Here is a 19,343-nt window from a genome sequence, read left to right as displayed (position 1 = left end):
TTATGCTTCTGCTGCAGCAACAGCTCCAGGAATTCTACAAGAAGCAGCAAGAGGAGCTCCATTTGCAGCTCCTCCAGCAGCAGCACACTGGCAAGCCCAGCAAAGAGGTGCGAGCACAAGAAGTGTCTCTGGATCCATTCATTTAGAATTGTCTCTGGTGTGTCTGTGTGGCTGTTGCCTTTAATAGGTTTAATGTGTAACTTTGGGCTCTAAAGTCAACAGCTTTGATTGGGGTTGCCTACAGCACTTAAATCCTCAGCTTGTTGGCTCTGATTAGTTGCATATGTGGCTATTGCTAGATTTGCAGAACGCAGTGTGATCGCGTGCTAAGTGAATGTCTTCTCCAGCAGCAGATGGCCGTCCAGCAGATGGCTGTCCAGCAGCAGCTCCTTTCCCTCCAGCAGCAGCATCTGCTCAACCTGCAGAGGCAGGGCCTGTTGACGCTTCCTCCGGCCACAGCGCTCGCCTCGATTCCCCAGAGTAAGAACTGGCACTTTGTGTTTGTTTTTTTTTTTTTCTCTCAAAAAAATGAGAAATTTAATGGTTCCAAAAAGTTTTAAAAAATTGATGATTAAACATATTTAATGTAAATGTCTTGCCACAGCTAATTAAGTGTGGCAGTATCACTCATTTTTAGAATGTTACTTAGTTCTGACATGGCATTTCTAAAACAGAAAGGAATGCCAGTAATTAGTAATGGTTGCATTTTTAGTCTATTAAAAAAAAAGCACAGTTAAATCAGATTAAAAAGTGTGAACGCACTTTAAAATGAATACACGCCTTCAAACTCAATCTTGTAATGCCAGGTTTACACTACACGACTTTTTGAGTCGTCATTCGTTATGCTGTTCACACTACACAGCATGGTTGTGCTGTAATTGCGAGTCCTTTAGTTGCTGAGACTTTCATACTGTGTGACTGATAGGCGACACAGGGTCACAAATTACACGATTGTTTCGCTGTGGGAAACCGCTGATTCACCTGGCTGCTCTCCAGAAACACGTGTCGCCTTGAGAACATGCCAGAACTAAACATACGAGAACTAGCAATGGCATGCCAGAGAATCTCTATAGAGGAGAACACACACTTGCAAGGAGTCCAACATGAACGGGTTCATAAATGTTCAACACATAACTATATTAAATATTTCAGTACCGCGGAGAATTTTTTTAATCAATTTGGACTCCAGTTTTACACCTTTTAGACATGCTCTACCTGTATCTCCAGAATCAGCTCGCCAACCAATTAGCTCACAGTAGCAGTAATAAAGCTAGTGCTTTACTGTATAAAACCTGTTTATTGTAGATGAACTGAAATATACAGGCAGGTTTTCTTTGCACTTTTAGTAAAATACATTATCGAAATTTCTGAAATTAAAAGGAATATTCAGAACTACAGTCTTATATTGTGATCTTGGCATAAAGATTTTGTGGAACTAGGCTTAAACTTTATTTTAAGTGACATATTAATGCCTGTTTTTTTGGGATATTTTCAGATTATCAGCCACATAAAGCACATCATTACTTGTTTTTTGTATTTTTTTTTATTTTATTTTATTTTATTTTTTACATATTTTCTTTTTACGTATTTAGAATATACTTCCATGAAATAAGTAATTTGATATCAGTCATTGAGCACACTGACCATAAAGTGCTATAAAAATGTTACATATGAGTGCAAGTTGTTTTTTTTTATGTATATCATGTGTTTGACATATCAATAGCAGTGGTTCGGAATAAATATTTGGTCCTAAATAATTTTTTGCATGACTGTGACTGTGTGTTCTGCCATTTTCATATCTTTCACATTAGTTAAACAGGTTTTTGTTAAAGAGGTTTAGGTTAAAGTTAATTTTTCTTCTGCAGGTTTGCTTCCAGCCGAGCTTCAGCAGCTGTGGAAAGATGCGAAGGATGGCAGATCAGATGAGAAAAGCAGAGGAGACAAATCACCCTCACCTCCTAAACCACATGTCCTCAACCAGCACCCTAATACCAACGGACACCATGCACCCCGACCCATCAGAAGAGAGAGGTACAGCTACTGAAAACATGTTGCCTGATTATTCAGTTAGATGGTATATGGTAACACTGAAAGGCCTTGAGTAATGAGAGTTTGAAGGGGTTAGATAGTGAGAAAATGCATCAGTCACAGAGCTACAGATCAGGTTTGACTAGGAGAACTAATTTAGCTAAGTTTTAAGACCTGAACACTTTCATTTTAAGTATATTATGAATGCCTTCAGGTGCATGGTCTGGTTCCTCCTGATTTTAATCATTTGAGGTGCACCATAGAAACAAGTTAAGCAACTATTAGCAAGTATGTGCTGTTTTCACTGTGACAGGGTGTTGGCACATCTCAGGTTAGGATGCAGTTTTTTTTTTGTGTGTGTGGCTTGGCAAAAGTCTTTTTGAATGTACTAATTTGTACCCTGCTGGCCTACTGGTGCCTGCAGTACAAACCACATGCCACAGGTGCACACACACTTTCCTTCTTTGCTTAGGTGCAGATCCGTTTGTCAGTATTTTCACAAAGATGCATCACAAAGACTATTGTTTCCCTGTTTTTTGCAGTGAAACTTTGCAGTGCTTTATATTGGATAAATTTGAGAATGTTTTGTGGTCAGGAATCCTGTATATTAGGGCTATGTTCGTTAGTGTGCAAGGTTGATGTTTTAGGAGGCTATTTTGGCAAGAATGAGCATCAGATAATAATGATAAGTTGTGCTGGCATGCCACGTAAGCATTAAGCATAAAACAAAGCGTAAAGCACAGTGTAGGAATATTAGGGGTAGGGCTGGGCGATATATCGAGATTAAAAAAATATCGATATATTTTCATGTGATATAAGACAAGACAATATCGTTTATACCGATATATACTACGCTACGTTACAGTGAGCCCCGTCAGTTCTCCCGCTGTGTCTCTGTATAGCTTCACCAAGCCCCGCCTCCCTCCCTTACTAAACGCACTACCCCTCCCCCACCGCAGTTAGCATCAGTAGCAGAGAACGCATGGAAAGAGAGAGAGAACAGGCGACAGAGAGACCTAACGTTACAGGTCATTTCGACATGGTTTGGATTCAGCGAGTCAGATGAGCAGCAGAATAACTTATTCTGTAGAGCAGGGGTCAGTAATAGGCGGACCTGGTCCACTATTAAGAACTAGTTCACTTCTACAGGGTTTATTTTGAACTTCACTAGCCGTTGGCGGACATTTTGCAGTGCAGGAAACTCAAAGACCAATCGCCTGGGTTCTAAATAAAGTGTGGAGCGCACAGAGGAGAGATATGAAGCTCATTCAGACTCCGTTCTCTATAAAAACACACAGTAACGGCGGAACCCAACTTTTCAGCCAAACAGCAGCATGTCTCATGTTCTGAAGCATCACCACTGAACTAAACACTGATCTTTGGAGCAGACACACTCACTCTAACCTGAACTGACCAATCAGCTCCTTCACATGGGTATGAGAATAGACCTGACACCCTTTCAGCCCAGATTTACAGAAAACTCAAACTGCACTTTTTTTTATGTACTTTATCGAGATGTATATCTCGATATTTTTTTCTGAATTGCGATATAGTTTTTGATCCATATCTCCCAGCACTAATTAGGGTATATAGTGAGTGCACTGTTGAATCATCATGTGATGTGCATTGTACAGAACAGGCATTGTATTAATTATGGTATCTAATGCAGTTAGCAGTGTTTGCTTTTTACAGCTGATGTTGTTTCTGTACTTAAATCAACACAGAAATTAGTAAAAAGACAGAAGATCATACATAAAACAAAACCAAAAACGTATCATTCTCTGGTCAAAATCACTTCTTATAAAAAAAATCTGTTGTTATGCACAGGTGTTCAGAAATAGAAGGAAATAATGAAATATTATGCTGATGACAATGAAAATAATAATAGTAGTAGTAGTTCTTTGAGAAAGGTAAAAAAGTGGACTTCAATTTGAAATAATAGAGAACAGTGCATGTGAAGTAGCAACTCCAGACGATCTGACTATTAAAAAGAAAGAGCCAGAAGGTAACATAGACATGAGAGCGCCCTGAAACTTTGGGATCCATCTGCCATGCAATCTTCAAAACAACAGCACCAATATTGCTGAACTTTTTCTGGAAGGTAATTTCAGATTTTGGAGGCTTAAACAAAAAAAAAAAAAAAAAATTAAAAAGTCGTCATCTGGCTCTGCCAAAACCTACAAATAAGTAGCCAGCACCCTTTTACCTATCGAATCGTGTCCGATCTTGTTGCTAAAACTGCATCGCATTTCCAAAATGAAAGGTTTAATTCTCTTCACTTCATGGTCAGCCTTCATTATTGCATCTTTTCAGTATAAAGGTACCAATTTAGAACTGGCTGCTTTTAGCGGGATGCTGTCCTAGTATAGCTGACGGGTTATTTCAAGACCTGTTTTAGCCATTGTCGCCGTGTCCCATGTCCTCGGAACCCCCTCTCCTCCACGCTGATGAACTTGTTTTGCTGAGCTGTGATGGGTGATATTAGTTCAGGGTGAATGCTCAAGGACTACGTGGTCAGTTTCATGTGTCATGTAAATTCCTCCCCGGCAGAGAGGCGCCTGCAACTAAAACCTTAAGTGCATCCAGTGGCACCAGAGAGCAAGCCCTCACCCTCCTCTTACGGAAGATGGAGACGTGTTGTCATTTATTTTCACTCGCACTCTCTTTTCTCTGCACTGCATCACCTGCAAAGAGTGATCTTTATCCTGCCTTTATGAAAAGACGCCCGTCCTTTAAAATCTCCCCTTTACAGTGCTCTGATCCTTTGTTTAGGAAAACTAGTTACACCACTGCAGCAAGTTTACAGCCGCACAGGTAAATAAAATCATATTTCATAGGAGTGTTTGTGACCTGAAGCAAGTTCTTCCGCAAGTTTACAGCACAAAGCCTTTGTCAGTGTGTGTGTGTGTGGGCTGGACTTGCAAAGTATTGTCTGGTTTAAAATAACTTAAACACGCACAAAACAAAACTCAGAAACACTGTAAACATTTTTATTGCATTTGCATTTGTGTTTATTTGCAAAAAGCTGGTTTAATTTGTTTGTCAGATTTGCATCATCTGTGACTGCACAGTGTGATTCCTCTGTTTGTTCGAGAAAGAGTAACTTAGACATACTTTAATATTACCTGGAATACGGCAGAAAAGAAGCATCCCAGCTATTTTAGTTTTTTTTAAGCAGCTTTTGCATATTCTAGGAGAGCATTCATTGCATAAATTATGATATCTAATTTTTAGAAATGAGACAAATATTAAGACAAAAGATTAACAAAACATAAAACCCATAAATCCTCTGGTCAAAACCACTTCTAATAAGTCACCATACCATAACCTAAATCTCATGTTATGTGATGACATCTTACAACGTTTACAGGTATAAACATTCCCAAGTCTTTCCCTGGGATAACACTTCATTATCAATTTACAATCTGCTGTCCCATGACTTTTGGCAAGGTTTGAGTTTTTTTTTAATTTTAGGGATATTTATGTATGAAAATGGAACTTATTTCTTGATAGCAGATTTTGCTTAATCTGGTAGTTAATGAGCTCTATATAGTTATATTATCCAAAATGCATTTGAGAGTTAAGTAAAATTGACAATTTATTATAACAGTCATTCATTCAGGCAGTTCGGTACATTTGCTGTTTGTAAGGCTGAGTGGTTTTGCAAATAGGATCAATAAGAGCAGGTGATTTTCTGATGCTTTTGGTTGAATATTGTACTTTTTCCACTAACTGCTCTGTTTGATTTGTGTTGTAGTTCACAGGAGGCTCAGCCCCAAAACAATCACCCGCTCTACAGTCACGGTGTGTGCAAGTGGCCCGGCTGTGAGGCCGTGTTAGGAGACTTCCAGACTTTCCTCAAGTAAGTATGGTGTTGTCTGTCTCACTGTGGGTATCTGTATAGCTTCATGTGTTGATCTGAATGTTTTTTGCTTTATCTGCCTTTTCTTTTTATCTATTCTATCTCTGCCTGTCTGTCTAATCTATCTTGCATGCTTTTATTCTATCGCCATCTCTAAGTCTATACATCTTTGTCTGTGTATATCTACAAAGGTATAAAACAGTTTTGAGTCCTTTTTTTTTTGTCCCCGAGTTTCCCAAACATCACTTAAATAGCACCTGCCTGACAATGCTAAGTAGACTAAAAGATACTCAAAAGCTAGACATCTTGCCAAAATCCAAAGAAATTCAGGAACAAAGAGAAAGAAAGTAATTGAGATCTATGTTTTAAAAAGGTTATAAAGTCATTCTAAAGTTGTGGGACTACTGCAAACCACATTGAGAATCATTATCCACTAATGGCAAAAACATGGAACAGTGGTAAAAAACATGGAACCTTCCCAAGAATGGCCGGCCGACCAAAATTACCCCAAGAGAGCAGCGATGGCTCATCCAAGAGGTCACAAAAGACCCCACAACAACATCTAAGGAACTTCGCTTGCCTCAGTTAAGGTCAGCGTTCATGACTCCACCATAAGAAAGTGACTGGGCAAAAATGGCCTGCGTGGCAGAGTGCCAAGACGAACTGCTGAGCTAGCAGAAATAATAAGAAATCATAAAGGTGTATCTGTGTTAATCCATCTAATCATCCACTAGATATCGAGCTATTTGACTAGTTAGTAATTTTCATGCTCTATTAGTATATCTATGCATCATTGTCTTGTCGTTCAGTGTCGTATCTTGTCGTGTCTTCCTCTGTACATCTGTCCATCTAGCAGTGTTTTATATATTTAGCTTGTGTTTCCTGAGCACTGGAGGGTAACAGACTGAAGCAAACATAAGTAGTATGCAGAAGTTTCCTACTTGCCTGTTTTTGTTCTGCTTTTCTTTTATTCTTTGTACTTTCTTCTTTCTGCTTACCTTTTTGCTTTATTCTTCTTTTCTTTTTTTCCTTTCTCCTGCCTTTCTTTGTTATATCATTCCAATATTTGCCCTTCCTTTCTCTCCCTCCTCCAAAATCTCTTTCCCTCTCTCTCTCCCTCCCTCCCCTGTGGTGGTGTAGCAGTGGGGCCCCTCAGGGTTGAGCTCAGCTCTCTGTGATAAACAGTGTACCCATGGTGATCCTGGCCGTCCCTCCCAAAACAAACAACAGGAGGATGTTTATCTGTGCCCCCTCCACTGACCCTGACCCCTGCTCCCACTCTCCGGCTCCGCCCTGCCTATTGCCACAACACTGTCTTTGTTCTGCAGCTCAGCTCTCAGCCAGGCTATTAAAAACATGCTCTGAACTACCGCAGATCATCCTGTGCTCCGCAAAAGCTCTGTCTGTGTACAGAAGATTTTTTTTTTCTTTGGCCGTAACTCTTTGTTGTTCCCTCCTGGAACTTTATACAGTCGAAATAGTTTGATAAGAGGCACAGCAGAGAGTGTTCCTTCTGAAGGAACTTCATAAACAGGACTGTAAATTGTGATTGTGTTTGAAATGCTTGTACTAAACTCTGTTTGTCCTCTTTGCAGCTTAAGTAGTTGTAAATAATATGAATAGTGTGCTGCAGTGTTTGTAGTTTGGCTTTGTTCCAGTTTTGAAACGTGTTTTTATTGGAGGTGTTTTCTTTTAAAACATCATTTATGAATTATTTAAAGGTTCGTTACAGGCTTTGATTTTCTGAAAGTGTCGGTGATATGAATTGTATCTAAATGAAGAGATTTGTAGATTTGTTCTTAGCACCTGAAACAAGACCTGCTTTGATATTTAGTTCTGACCGGACATTTGAATTTATACCCCTGCCATATATTTCATAGACACATGGATTTAAACAGGTTGACTAAGCTGCCCCCTACTGCTGAATGTCAAACATAACACTTCAGAAAACACTTATAGTTCATTGCAATCTTTTGTAACTCATCCTGTTGGATCACTGAAAGAGTTTTGCTTATTTTTGTATTATTTACTAAAAGTTATCTTCTTTATTACAGGCATTTAAACAATGAACATGCGCTGGATGACAAAAGCACAGCTCAGTGCAGAGTTCAAATGCAAGTTGTTCAACAACTTGAACTGCAGGTAAGCAGTGCCTGTGTTTTATTTCAAATTATTTCTTAATCTCAAGATTAGTTTGTGTGGTATTTTTTCTTTTATTGGTTTAATTCTCAAATGTGATCATCAAATGTTTTTTACACAGATTAGAGCTTCAAAGATTATTGATTCGGCATGGTCATTGCAATGTCACACAATGCAAATTATACCACTGCACATTTTCTATGACATTTCTAGCAGATGTAGATTATGTATGCCATATATTAATTATTTTACTTCTATCTTTGATTCACAGAGGGCGTGATTAATATAAATCACAATATACAAAACAACAAAATATAGTAATTTTAGGTTTTTTTTTTCCTCTAGTATTATGCAGCCCTAATTCACACCCATAAATGAAGTAGTCCAAGACACTACAGCACTAAAGCTAGAAGCAACAACTAGTCTATGAGCATAATTAGGCTTAATTAGTTGAACATTTTCTGCAGTAATGATTAATATACACTCATTACATAGTATTTAATGAATCACTGGCATGGTGTGTTGTTTTTTGGGGGGCATAAAAGCTGGTCAAGTTGCTCAATTGGCTCAGTGTTCAAAATCTCTAATATGATGCTTGCAAATAATATATCAGACTAGACTGAAGATCTTACAGAGGTGTTTAATATCTCTTGTATGGATCTCTTGAGTGAGTTGAGGGTCAAACCTCATGCCAAGATGGGCTGGTGATGTAGCAGACTGGAATCTTATGGCCTTGTTTTGAGTGCCAATCATGATCGCCTCTGTTTTGGCACTATTCAACTGGAGGAAGTTGTGCTCCATCCACATCTGTATCCATATATTCTAGACAAGTGTCAATTTGTGATAGAGAGGTTTGGTAATGACAATTAAGAGGCTGCAGAGGAGTATGTGTTAGTTTTAAGATAAAGTAAAAAGGGTGAGACCAAGGACTGATCCCTGGGGGACTCCATAGATCACTATGTGTGTGTGTGGGGGGATCTTGCTCTTTCAAACGTTAAAATACACTAATATTAGTAAAATACTTTAGATTAAAAAAAGGGGGACAGTACATGAATGCAGACACACACAGTGGAAAATTTTTTTACTAAAGAAATATGGAATCTTCAAATCTAAACGTGCAAGATTATATCAGTTCTGAGGTTCTGAACGTTGGTTTCTATTTATTTTCGATTATTTGCCCAGCCCTAGCTACAGCCGCTTGGGAAGGAATGTGAACTGATGAAATATCTTTGTGCTCTCTTTGTTTGTGTTTGCAAAACAGCTAGCTAAAGACAAAGAACGCCTCCAGGCCATGATGGCCCACCTCCATGTCAAATCTACTGAGCCTAAACCAACCCCACAGCCGGTAAGCCCAGCAGTTAAAACTCACTTTCCAGGTTTTCCAGTTTTGGCCCAGAACTTTAAGTGTGTGTAATCTCATTTTTTGGGGGGGGATGTAGTCATGTTTGTGTGTCCTGTATACTGACAGTGGAAATCCCCCATTGCTGCACAGATGTATAGTTTGTTTGCAGAGTAAATACTGCATTGTTCCTTTTTCATTTAGACTACATTTACTGTGATGTCCAGATAGATTTAGAAAGTGGCACTGGTTAATGGAACAGTGAGGGAGAGTTTTATGGAACATTCTGGTCCTATGAAATTGGCAGGATTTGTGCATTTACATAAAGCTTCACAATTGGACGGCATGACAGCCACGGCTCAAGGGTAAACAGTCCCAGATGCTGGTTGGCGGTGGGCAGCGTCTGTCTGTGCAAGATTAGTCCACTGTTTAAATCCTGTGTGGCATCTAAATTTATTTACCATGTACTATCCACTGAAATGGTTTATAGACTGCAGTGCTTGCATTGGCAAAAGGTGCTTGTCCGACCTGCAGGCGAGATCAGTCAGTTTTTCTGTCTGTATTTAGTCGTTGGCTTCGCTGTCTTGCCGCAGTTTATATGAAATGTTCTTTTTCTTTTCTTTATTTCTTTTTTACATCTCTCTCATAATCACAATGATTTGCCCATTCAGTTAACATTATGTCATAGTTCTGTGCACAACCTGTAATATATAAATATGTGTGTGTCCTAAAAGGTGAACCTGGTTTCCAACCTCACTCTTGCCAAGGCAACTGTTCCCAAGACCATTCCCTCTATGAGCCTTTCCCAAAGTGCCACAGCCCCGTCCACACCCCTCACACCGCTGCCTCAGACTCCCACAGTCATCATCCCCACCAGTCTGCATGGCGTGGGGCCCATTCGCAAGCGCTACTCTGACAAGTACAACATGGCCATGGACCAAGGTTAGAAAAAGAACTCTCATGCAGCCGTAAGGCTGCAACACACTGAACTTGATTCGAGTAAACAGCACAAATATGCTAAATATTCAGGCACATTTTTTTCACATCAAAACTGTTCAAGTCAAGGGCAGTAGATGGGAAAGAGTTTTTTTTAAGTATTTAAATGCATCTGAAATTCAAAGTTACTTCACCTCATTCTGTGCTTTTATACTCTTTCTTAAAAAAGACTAAGTCAAACTTAGGTTTGAGTTTTTGGAACTTTTGGAGCCCCACACATGAATGCAATGCTCCTTCTGGTGTTTGTTTAAACCTTCCGGTTGCTGGGATACAGCCAGTGCATTATGTTGGTTCTCAGAAATCCAATACTAGAGAGACATTGGACGAGAATCTGTGGCGTTGTGAAATATCACACAGAATCAAATGGGGTGAATGAAATGTCACTCTTTGTTTACTGACTGAAGAAATAAAAACATGCAGCTGATGGCAATAATCAATTGGCAATGTAGTTGATAACATTGTATATGTGCACCAAATGTCCAAATGTTTGTGGACATCCCTTCTAATGAATGTATTCAGCTACTTAGAAGTCATGCGTCTTGCTTCTGCATATGTGCAAATGCGCACACAGCTTGTCTAATTTCTGTAAAAAAAAAAAAAGTCACTACCAGTAGAATTAATAGGATAAAAAGCTCCAGAGCAGATTAACATGACTTTATTAGCACTACCATGCTCAGTGCCAAGCATGGGCTAGATGGGTATATAAGTCCATTACTTCTGGATGATCACCACTTAATCTCGTCCTTATAATTTTGACACTTGTTTAAAGGATCTTAAAAAAACAAGTATTGAAGACAGTTAGCTTTAGAATTTACTTGTGCTTAGTAATGTAATGTTATTAGTGTTTCAGGCTTTTATATTATTGTACTACAAGAAATGGTACAAGAAGTGGAAAGAAATGGTAAACTGTAAATATTGAACTATTTAAACTCTGTTCTTAAGTGTAGAGATGGGTGATATGACCCAAAAAAAAATCTTTGATGTTTCTCTTCGAGGGAGGGAGGGAGGGAGGTGCGGGGGGTGTGCGCAGGAGGGAGGGAGTGGCTAAGCTCACAGGGAGCCCACTGGGGAGCGTGGTTGGTGAAAATTAAAACTCAGAGAAAATCCTTAACTGTAAAATCGATTAATCGCCCAGCTCTACTTAATTTTATAACTTTAGTATAGCATATTTCAAGAGCTAAAATGTAAAGGGCTGCTACACAAGGCATAGCTACACTTTTTTGCACTAAAAATGTCCGAAAAGGGTCTTGAGCCTTGCCTTTAACTGATGTTTCTTCTTCCATCTTTCAGATATTGTGCAAAATAAGGAGTTTTATTTGAGTGCTGAAGTCAGACCTCCATTCACATATGCAGCTTTGATAAGACAGGTAAGGATCATCTGCCAGCCATTGACTGTCCCCTTTTCTGATATTTATTACGTTATATTTTGGCAAATATTTCTAGATTTGTTTGTGAAATGTGTGCATGAACTCTAAACAGTTGCTTGTAAGTGCCATTTTAAAATGTGCGACAGCAAACAGATAAAATAACATAAAAATTTGTTTGTTTTTTTTTCAGGCAATTTTTGAGTCTCCAGACAAGCAGCTAACTCTAAATGAAATTTACAACTGGTTCACTCGAACCTTTGCCTACTTTAGACGCAACGCAGCGACATGGAAGGTAACAACCGTCTCAGCTACACCATTGTTTCATTATTTGCTCACTTTTGTTAGCTTCTCGAGTTTACTCCTCAAGAAGGCTGCCTTGCCCTATGAAGCTGTGTGTTGTAGTTCTATGTCCTGGTGTTTGGTACAAATATTGAAGTTAAATATTGTAGATATTGTAATAGAAATACAATTTTTTTGTCTTTGCTGTGTAGAATGCTGTGCGACATAACCTCAGTCTTCACAAGTGTTTTGTGAGAGTGGAGAATGTGAAGGGGGCCGTGTGGACTGTGGATGAGATGGAGTTTCAGAAGAGAAGACCACAGAAGATCACTGGGTAAGCTTGCCAAATAATCGCTTGTTTTCATTTTGGGGATTATATTTAACTGCTCTTTTTAACACTCTTAGCTTGTCATTATTGTTGCTAATTTAAGCCTGTTTCTCATTTCTGTAGATCACCTTCCCTTGTGAAAAACATCCAGACAAGCCTTGGCCAAAGCCCGGCCCTCTCTGCTCTCCAGGTAAAGAATAAATGAGTTCAACAGTGAAACTGGGAATAATTTTTCCCCGTTTACCCTATTTAAAAATAAAATAAAAAGTTTTTAAATGAAGTTTTGTCTACTAGAAGTCAATGAAACAACATGATGCAGTATTAAGGTGAGAGTCTGTAGTTTTTGGTGAGAATGTGTAATTGTACTGAGAATGCTACAAAATAGTACCGTGTTTTCCGCACTGCAAGGCGCACTTAAAATGCTTTAATTATTCAAAAAATGCCAGTCCGCCTTATAATCCGGTGCGCCTTATGTATGAATTGTGCCAGTCAGGTTGTAAAGAGCAGCATTATAATAAAGGAGTTTCGTTTTAGTTCTCCAGCACTAAGGCTGGAGCAGTATTAGCATTAGCCTCTAACTGCACTAAGCGCTAGCTCTTTTACCGTTCGGAGGTGAGTGTTATTGGCCTGTAACCTGTTGCTAACCCAGGCTAGCACTGCTGGAGTATTAATAGCTAACCGCACTAAGCGCTAAGCATTTAATTTTTTATGGTTGCACACAGCCTAAGTGGAAATCTGGAAATCTAAGCTTACTGTAAATAAATGGAAACACTTTACTCACCCAAATAAACCGTTTTCAGAAGAAAAATTTGTGTAGATTAACATCCAGTGCTTTTTTGCCCTTAAAAGAAAATGTGTTTTTTTTACTTAAAGGGAAACTGAATTAGAAGGAAAACATGGCGACACCCCTGTTCCTTTCTAGTGTCGCATAATGTGCCTTGTAGTCCGGTGTGTATAATCCTTGTGTATGAAAATAGATGTTTATCGAAGGTGCACCTTATAATTCGGTGGGCCTTATAGTTTATATAAATATGGTAAATTTTAAAACTTGCAATGTAGTTCAGGCTCTTTTTTTAAGCTTTTTGAACCTGGTAATTTTATCAAGAAAAATGTTTGCGCTCTTTTTTTATATCTCCAGCTCTCCTTAGTTCTAATTCTTCATTTCTTTGATTTAGCAGTGCATAAATAAGCAGGTAAATGCTGAGTTTGTTGTTCTGTTGTCTCCATGTGCACAATAGCTCCTGTAACAGTGAAATTAGCAGTGCCACAGTCGTTTAGGTAACCAGCAAAAGCTGTTGTGGGCAGAAAAACTTCTGAAAGGACATACCAGGCACACTTCTTTTAGAAATAATATATTTAGCTTGGCAGTGATGCTAACAAAAGCACACTGATTCTATTTATTAGAATATTTTGTCCCTCAATACTCTGCTTTCAGGTTAAAATAAAATAATTAAGGACAGTTGCTTATATATATAATTTCTTTCGCCAGATATAATCCGCTTCTAGTAGATATGGCATGTTAAATAAGAATGTGACAATTTTGCTGTTCTGAAACTGTGTATTCACTAAAGTGAACATTCTGTGGAAAAGCCTCTAGCTGAGAACATTCACAGCAGTATCTCAATGATGGTATCATAAAAGTGATATTACAAAAAGCATCATGCAGTGTGTGTTGTTTTCCTCCAGGCAGCGATGGTGGACAGTACCCTGCCGCAGTTCAGCTCTGCCTCTGTGGGAGGCTCCACTCTGAAGGCCCTGGCCAATGCTATGCACGAAGAGATGATTGCTCACGAGCAGGATGACGGATCCCACAGTGACTCTAGCTTGGATTTGTCTCCCATGTCTGCTCTGTGAGTGGCCTTTTAAACTTACAGTAAATAAACTCGGCTTAGCTTGCTTACTAGAGATCATGTTGGCTAGAGACTAGGCGTGTAACGATGCAGAGCCCACAGGGTGGGTAAAGATTAACATAATACTTACTAAACATGAGACAGGTTTCTTTTTTGTATTTAATTTGAGCAGATAGTTGTACAAGAGAGACAATTTAGACTACAGTTGCAAAAGCAATACTACTCAACCACTACAGTTCCCATAATACCATGCATTTCCAGCAGTATACAGTTTAAGTTAACAGGACATTTCTGTTTGAATACACATACGATGCTATCCTTCCTAGAGGCAGACATGTCCTTCAGTTTTCAACATGTCAACGCTGATCCAACTCCAGAATGATTGGTATATATGTCAATATGCTGTAGAAAAATAGTGATGTACGCTATATGATGGGATAAAAAAAAAGAAAAACTTTAAAGTATAGCATTAAAACAATTGTAGCACCAAAAAACAGCAAGTTGTATGTTTATATATACTAAATATCTGTGCATGTAAGTAATCAGTGAGCTACCCAGAAATAAAGTCGTCATGCTTTTCCTTTAAGAGTTAAAGTTTATGATTATTATTCAGCTGCTTACAGTGGAAAACATGAGTGTGTTTCTAATGAGACTTGGCTTGATGTATGCAGTTTTCGCAGTTGATTGCAAGCGGTCCCCCAGTACTCTATAAGAAGCTTGCTGCAAACTATGCAAGAGGACAATTTAGTTAGGGACCTGGTGTGTGAAGTCGCTTGAGTCTCATGATAAGGCAAAAAAACACCAGCTTACCACAAAAAATATGTGGTCTCAAGCCATCATGCAATTGGGCACAAGCTGAGATTAGTGCTAAAAAGGAAGAATGCTGTTCGTAAATTTTACTGGGAGTGATCTTAAAAAGTCTTACCGTAATTTTCGCACTATAAGGAGCACTTGCAATCCTTTAATTTTCCCACAATTCGACAGTGCACTTTATGTATACATTTTACCAGTCAGGTTGTAAGGAGCAGTAAAGCCACTCCACTGAAGTACAGTGTTATACAGAAGTTTCAGTTTGGTTCTACAGCACCGGGGCTGGAGTAGAATTAGCATAAAGCAGTAACAGCTACTTCCCTGTTCAGCGATAGGTAGGCCTGTCACCATAACAAAATTTTCAGGACGAAATATTGTCCCAGAAATTATTGTGATAAAGGATAATATTGTCACTTTAAAGCACCACTATAGAAAATGCTTTTTCTTGCTTCTGGGCTTTAAGACAGTGTGCCACACTAATAATATACTAGCAAAATACTATTACACCATTTCACAGTTAAACTAACTTTATATTATTAATAATTAATGTTTATCGTGTGTGGCTTGAGGCAGGATCTCTCTAGGGGAACAATTTTTATATTCGGTATTCAGCTGCATGGTTGTGCTTTAAATAAGATCTCAGGTTAGTAGTATTGCCAGCGATAAAAAAAAAATGATCATATTATAAGGTGATAACATAGTTATCGCGACAGGCCTAGCGATAGGTAGGGCTGTGACGATAATTTTATTACCGCAATACCGTGGTTATGGGACGTCACCGCGGTGATGAGCTCATTACCGTCATTATTGCATTTTTTTATGGCTGTCAAATCTGATTGACTGCGTTATGAGCGGTAGTAAAATGCTCCATATAAGCACAACTGTGGTGAATTCAGTATTAATATGTCAAGTGTCATTTTGATCGGGATAGCGATATTGGTGTCAAACGATCTCAAAATTCATAATATCGAATATAAACGATTTTTGTCATTTATCTGTGCTGCCGCTGCACTGGCGCGGCAGCGAATGGGTTAAGCAAAACGCGGTGCGTGGTACTCATTGAGGTCAGAACAGCTCTGGAGTCCCCTGCTCCATTGAGGCTGCTGAAGAGAGTGAAGATTAGCAGCACTAATATTGGCTCGGAAATGGAAGCTACAGGGCAGGCTCAGTTAGTTGAGAAAAAAGGAAGAAAAAGACTCAGAACAGAAGAGAATCATCTGCAAGATTTGCCGGAAAGTGGTGTCTGCACCTCACGCCAACACATCAAACTAATTCACCCACCTCAAGGTAAACCATAGAGCCGTGTAAGGTGTTCCGTGGTAACATTTTGAGAAAGTAAAATGTATTAATTCATTGTCTGGCTGCTGGCTATTCTGCGTGAGCAGTGATACAGGTTTTTATTATTTTAAAATGGAACTAATGTCTTTTTTTGGTCGGTTGTCTCCTGCGAGCCGATTTCTTAACGTCACGACATTTTAATCAACATACTATATAAAATAGGAAAAACAAAATATAAAAAAAAAAAAAATAATAATGTATAAAAATATAATCTAACGAATTTCAAAATATCAAAACGAAATTCTCAATAGAATTGAAGGAAACAGCCAAACTAATGTTACCAACAAAACCGCAACCCTGTCAGACGGACGTCAGTGTTAGCATATGAACTGCAGGCGTTGCTTATACACAACAAAAGATTCAGCCCTACAATGTGAGCTGTCCACATCACCTGATTAAAAAATCCCACAGTGTCCGCTGTTTTGGTAAATTATTTAATCCAAGTCTTCCTCTCAGCTCCAGCGCACTTTAAATGCAGGATTGCCCTGTCAAGCCCTGGATAATCTACACACTTATCTCTTGGGCTATAAGGCTTATAGTATAAGCTCAATATAAAACCATGTTCTTAAACCATGTTTAATTATATTTGATCATCATTCAGACATCATTCTTGTAGGCTAATTTACAGATTTTTCTTAAATAATTGTAGGGCTGGACCCGAATATTCTGGTATTCGGATATTCGTTCGTTGAGTAGATATTCGTAGATAACCGCAATATCGCGGTGATGCGTTTTTTACCGCGGTTATAAAAAATCAATACCGCCCCAGCCCTAGCGATAGGTATTATTGGCCTTTAGCCTGCTGCTAACCCGGCTAGCTCTTTCGCTGTTCAGAAGGAAATATATCGGATTGTAGCCTGCACGTTTACCATGTTAAAACAAGCTACATGGGACGAACCACTAGCTAATATGTCCCTGGTTTACCAGAACACTCAGGGCTATTGCTCCAGTCTTAGTGCTGGAGAAATTTGAGAAGCTATGCTTACTTTACATAAACAGAAGCGCTTTGCTCACTCAAAAAAAAGTTTTCAGGATCGAAATCTGTGTAGACTCACATCCAGCGCTGGTTTGACTTAAAAAGAAAGTCTTTTTTTTATTATTACAGTGTTGTTTACTTAGCTTAGCTTAGCTTTGCTTAACTTAACCACCATCCAGCGACGAGAGCTGCTGAATTAGAAGTTCCTTATAGTTTCTCTTAAATGCACCTTATAATCTGGTGCACCTTATGTATGAAAATAGACGAGAAAATAGACGTTCATTGATAGTTTGGCATATAATACGGTGCACCTTATCATGTGAAAAATACGGTTATTTTAATTAACTGAAACCGGCAAGAAACTTATTAGACTCTAGTTAAACTTGTAGCTTTTTAAATACTGATGGTATCATATGTTTAGAAAAGGACCCTGAAAAAATTTATAAATTGCTATATTTACCAATATTTTCATTATGATGGTTAAAATTCTCATCATGTTTTGCTGCTATTAGTTCATCATTCAACCCCAGTTAGCTGTAAATTTGAATAGTGAGTAGTTGCCAGGTTTTCTAATCCATCTTAATTGGCTCTGTGTCCTCAGGCACCATGCTGGAATAAAAAGCGAGCAGTATGATGGGGAGGACATGGATGGCTCCATGTCTCCAGAGATGGGAGATGAGCACAGTCCAGACATGGACCACGACACAGACTATCCCGAAGACCACGACCCACAGCTCGTCCGCCCGACTGCTTTTTCCTGAAGTCCAGCCATTCCACAGCCAGTTCCACCTGGACTTCAGATAACCCAAGTCCCTTATTGACAGCTATACAATGTACCAGCAGACTTTCACAAGGAGTTCAGTTCACACTTATTCCACTTGGGAACAAATGTTATTTATTCTTCAGAGCTACCTGTTGTTTTGTATGCAATGGATTGACCTCAGCGGTACTAAAGGGCTCCTCTGTATAGAGGTAATTCATTGGTAAAGTTAGCCTGTAGACTAGCAGAGGATGTTGAGAGGAGAAGGAGAAGGAGTAGGAGAAGGGGGGGCTGTTCAACTGATTCAGCTGTTGGATGTATTGGTGTTTTGAGTATAAACTTAAATGAAGCACTACACCACCTTGGTTGACTACATGGAGAACCTAATCACTCTAATCAGGTGATTCATGTTACGATCATTTTTTATTTTTCATTTTTTATTTTTTTGCAAATACCGTTTTGACACTAGAAGTATCTAGGACCAGTCTTGCTGTAGAGTGTGTAGAAACTCTATGAACTCCAAATCACGAAGCTAGCTTACGAGTCTTCTCACGTCTGCTATGTGCTAAACTATGTTTAGTCCAACTTTAATCACCACTGCCTCAAATACTATGTGGTTAGTCACTGACTGGGGTCACGCTTGGCCTTAAATGTGTGTCTGCCCATTAGTTCTATAGGTCTGCTCACTGAAATTGTGAATGTCTTTTAAAACTTTCCTTTAATTTTGATTTTTGTTGTTTGTTTGTGTTCATGGTAGAACCAAAACCAAAGGGGAACATTTTATAACCAGCACTTGATGATGAATGTGTTTTTTTCCTAATGATTAGTTGATTGTTTTTTTTTTTTTTTTTTTTTTTTTTTTTTTCATTCCAATTGTTTGTACAGAATGTTACTATATCAAATAGCATAGAACCACCATCACCATCGACAAACAGTCAAAATGTACATTTCCTTCATTTACTTCAGTTACTAACAATGAGCTAAACCAAAAGTCGCTGTATTTGTGTGGAGCAACATTTTTGTCTAGTTTTGGTTGGGTATCTTTTCCCAACTGTAGGTAGGAGATATCCACAACAGTTACCAAAGATTGTGAAAGTAAAGATGCTTTTTATGATGATATGTACTTTGTTTACATTGTCCCTTTTGATATAACCGTCACTGAGATGTTTTCATTGCAGTCGCGCTGGGACTGAATTTGACGTCCCGGCGGTGCATGACTATGTAATGTTTGAACATGGATGGACATAAAGAAAAAGTACAAGATCAGGCAA

The 19,343-nt window shown here is 38.8% G+C and overlaps 1 protein-coding gene across 5 annotated transcripts in view; it reads left to right on the top strand.

The window, feature by feature from the left end:
• The window catches only part of foxp1a (forkhead box P1a), a 43,786-nt gene extending 24,443 nt beyond the window's left edge, over window positions 1–19,343 (top strand). For 4 of the 5 annotated variants that reach the window (XM_007256346.4, XM_007256343.4, XM_007256344.4 and 1 more), the window contains 13 exons: window positions 18–107; window positions 348–480; window positions 1,866–2,031; window positions 5,786–5,890; window positions 7,945–8,032; window positions 9,291–9,374; window positions 10,103–10,310; window positions 11,655–11,731; window positions 11,922–12,023; window positions 12,223–12,344; window positions 12,462–12,528; window positions 14,025–14,188; window positions 17,914–19,343. In XM_007256346.4, coding sequence (XP_007256408.3) covers window positions 18–107; window positions 348–480; window positions 1,866–2,031; window positions 5,786–5,890; window positions 7,945–8,032; window positions 9,291–9,374; window positions 10,103–10,310; window positions 11,655–11,731; window positions 11,922–12,023; window positions 12,223–12,344; window positions 12,462–12,528; window positions 14,025–14,188; window positions 17,914–18,073 — 1,566 coding nt within the window. In that variant the 3' untranslated portion in view covers window positions 18,074–19,343. The remainder of the gene's footprint in view (window positions 1–17; window positions 108–347; window positions 481–1,865; window positions 2,032–5,785; window positions 5,891–7,944; window positions 8,033–9,290; window positions 9,375–10,102; window positions 10,311–11,654; window positions 11,732–11,921; window positions 12,024–12,222; window positions 12,345–12,461; window positions 12,529–14,024; window positions 14,189–17,913) is intronic. The other variant, XM_007256345.4, reaches the window with a different exon arrangement.

This window comes from Astyanax mexicanus, chromosome 13, assembly GCF_023375975.1.
Source record: "Astyanax mexicanus isolate ESR-SI-001 chromosome 13, AstMex3_surface, whole genome shotgun sequence".
NCBI classification, from domain to species: Eukaryota; Metazoa; Chordata; class Actinopteri; order Characiformes; family Acestrorhamphidae; genus Astyanax; species Astyanax mexicanus.
The sequence above is the reverse complement of the archived record's forward strand: the minus strand, read 5'-3'. Positions and strand labels throughout refer to the sequence as shown.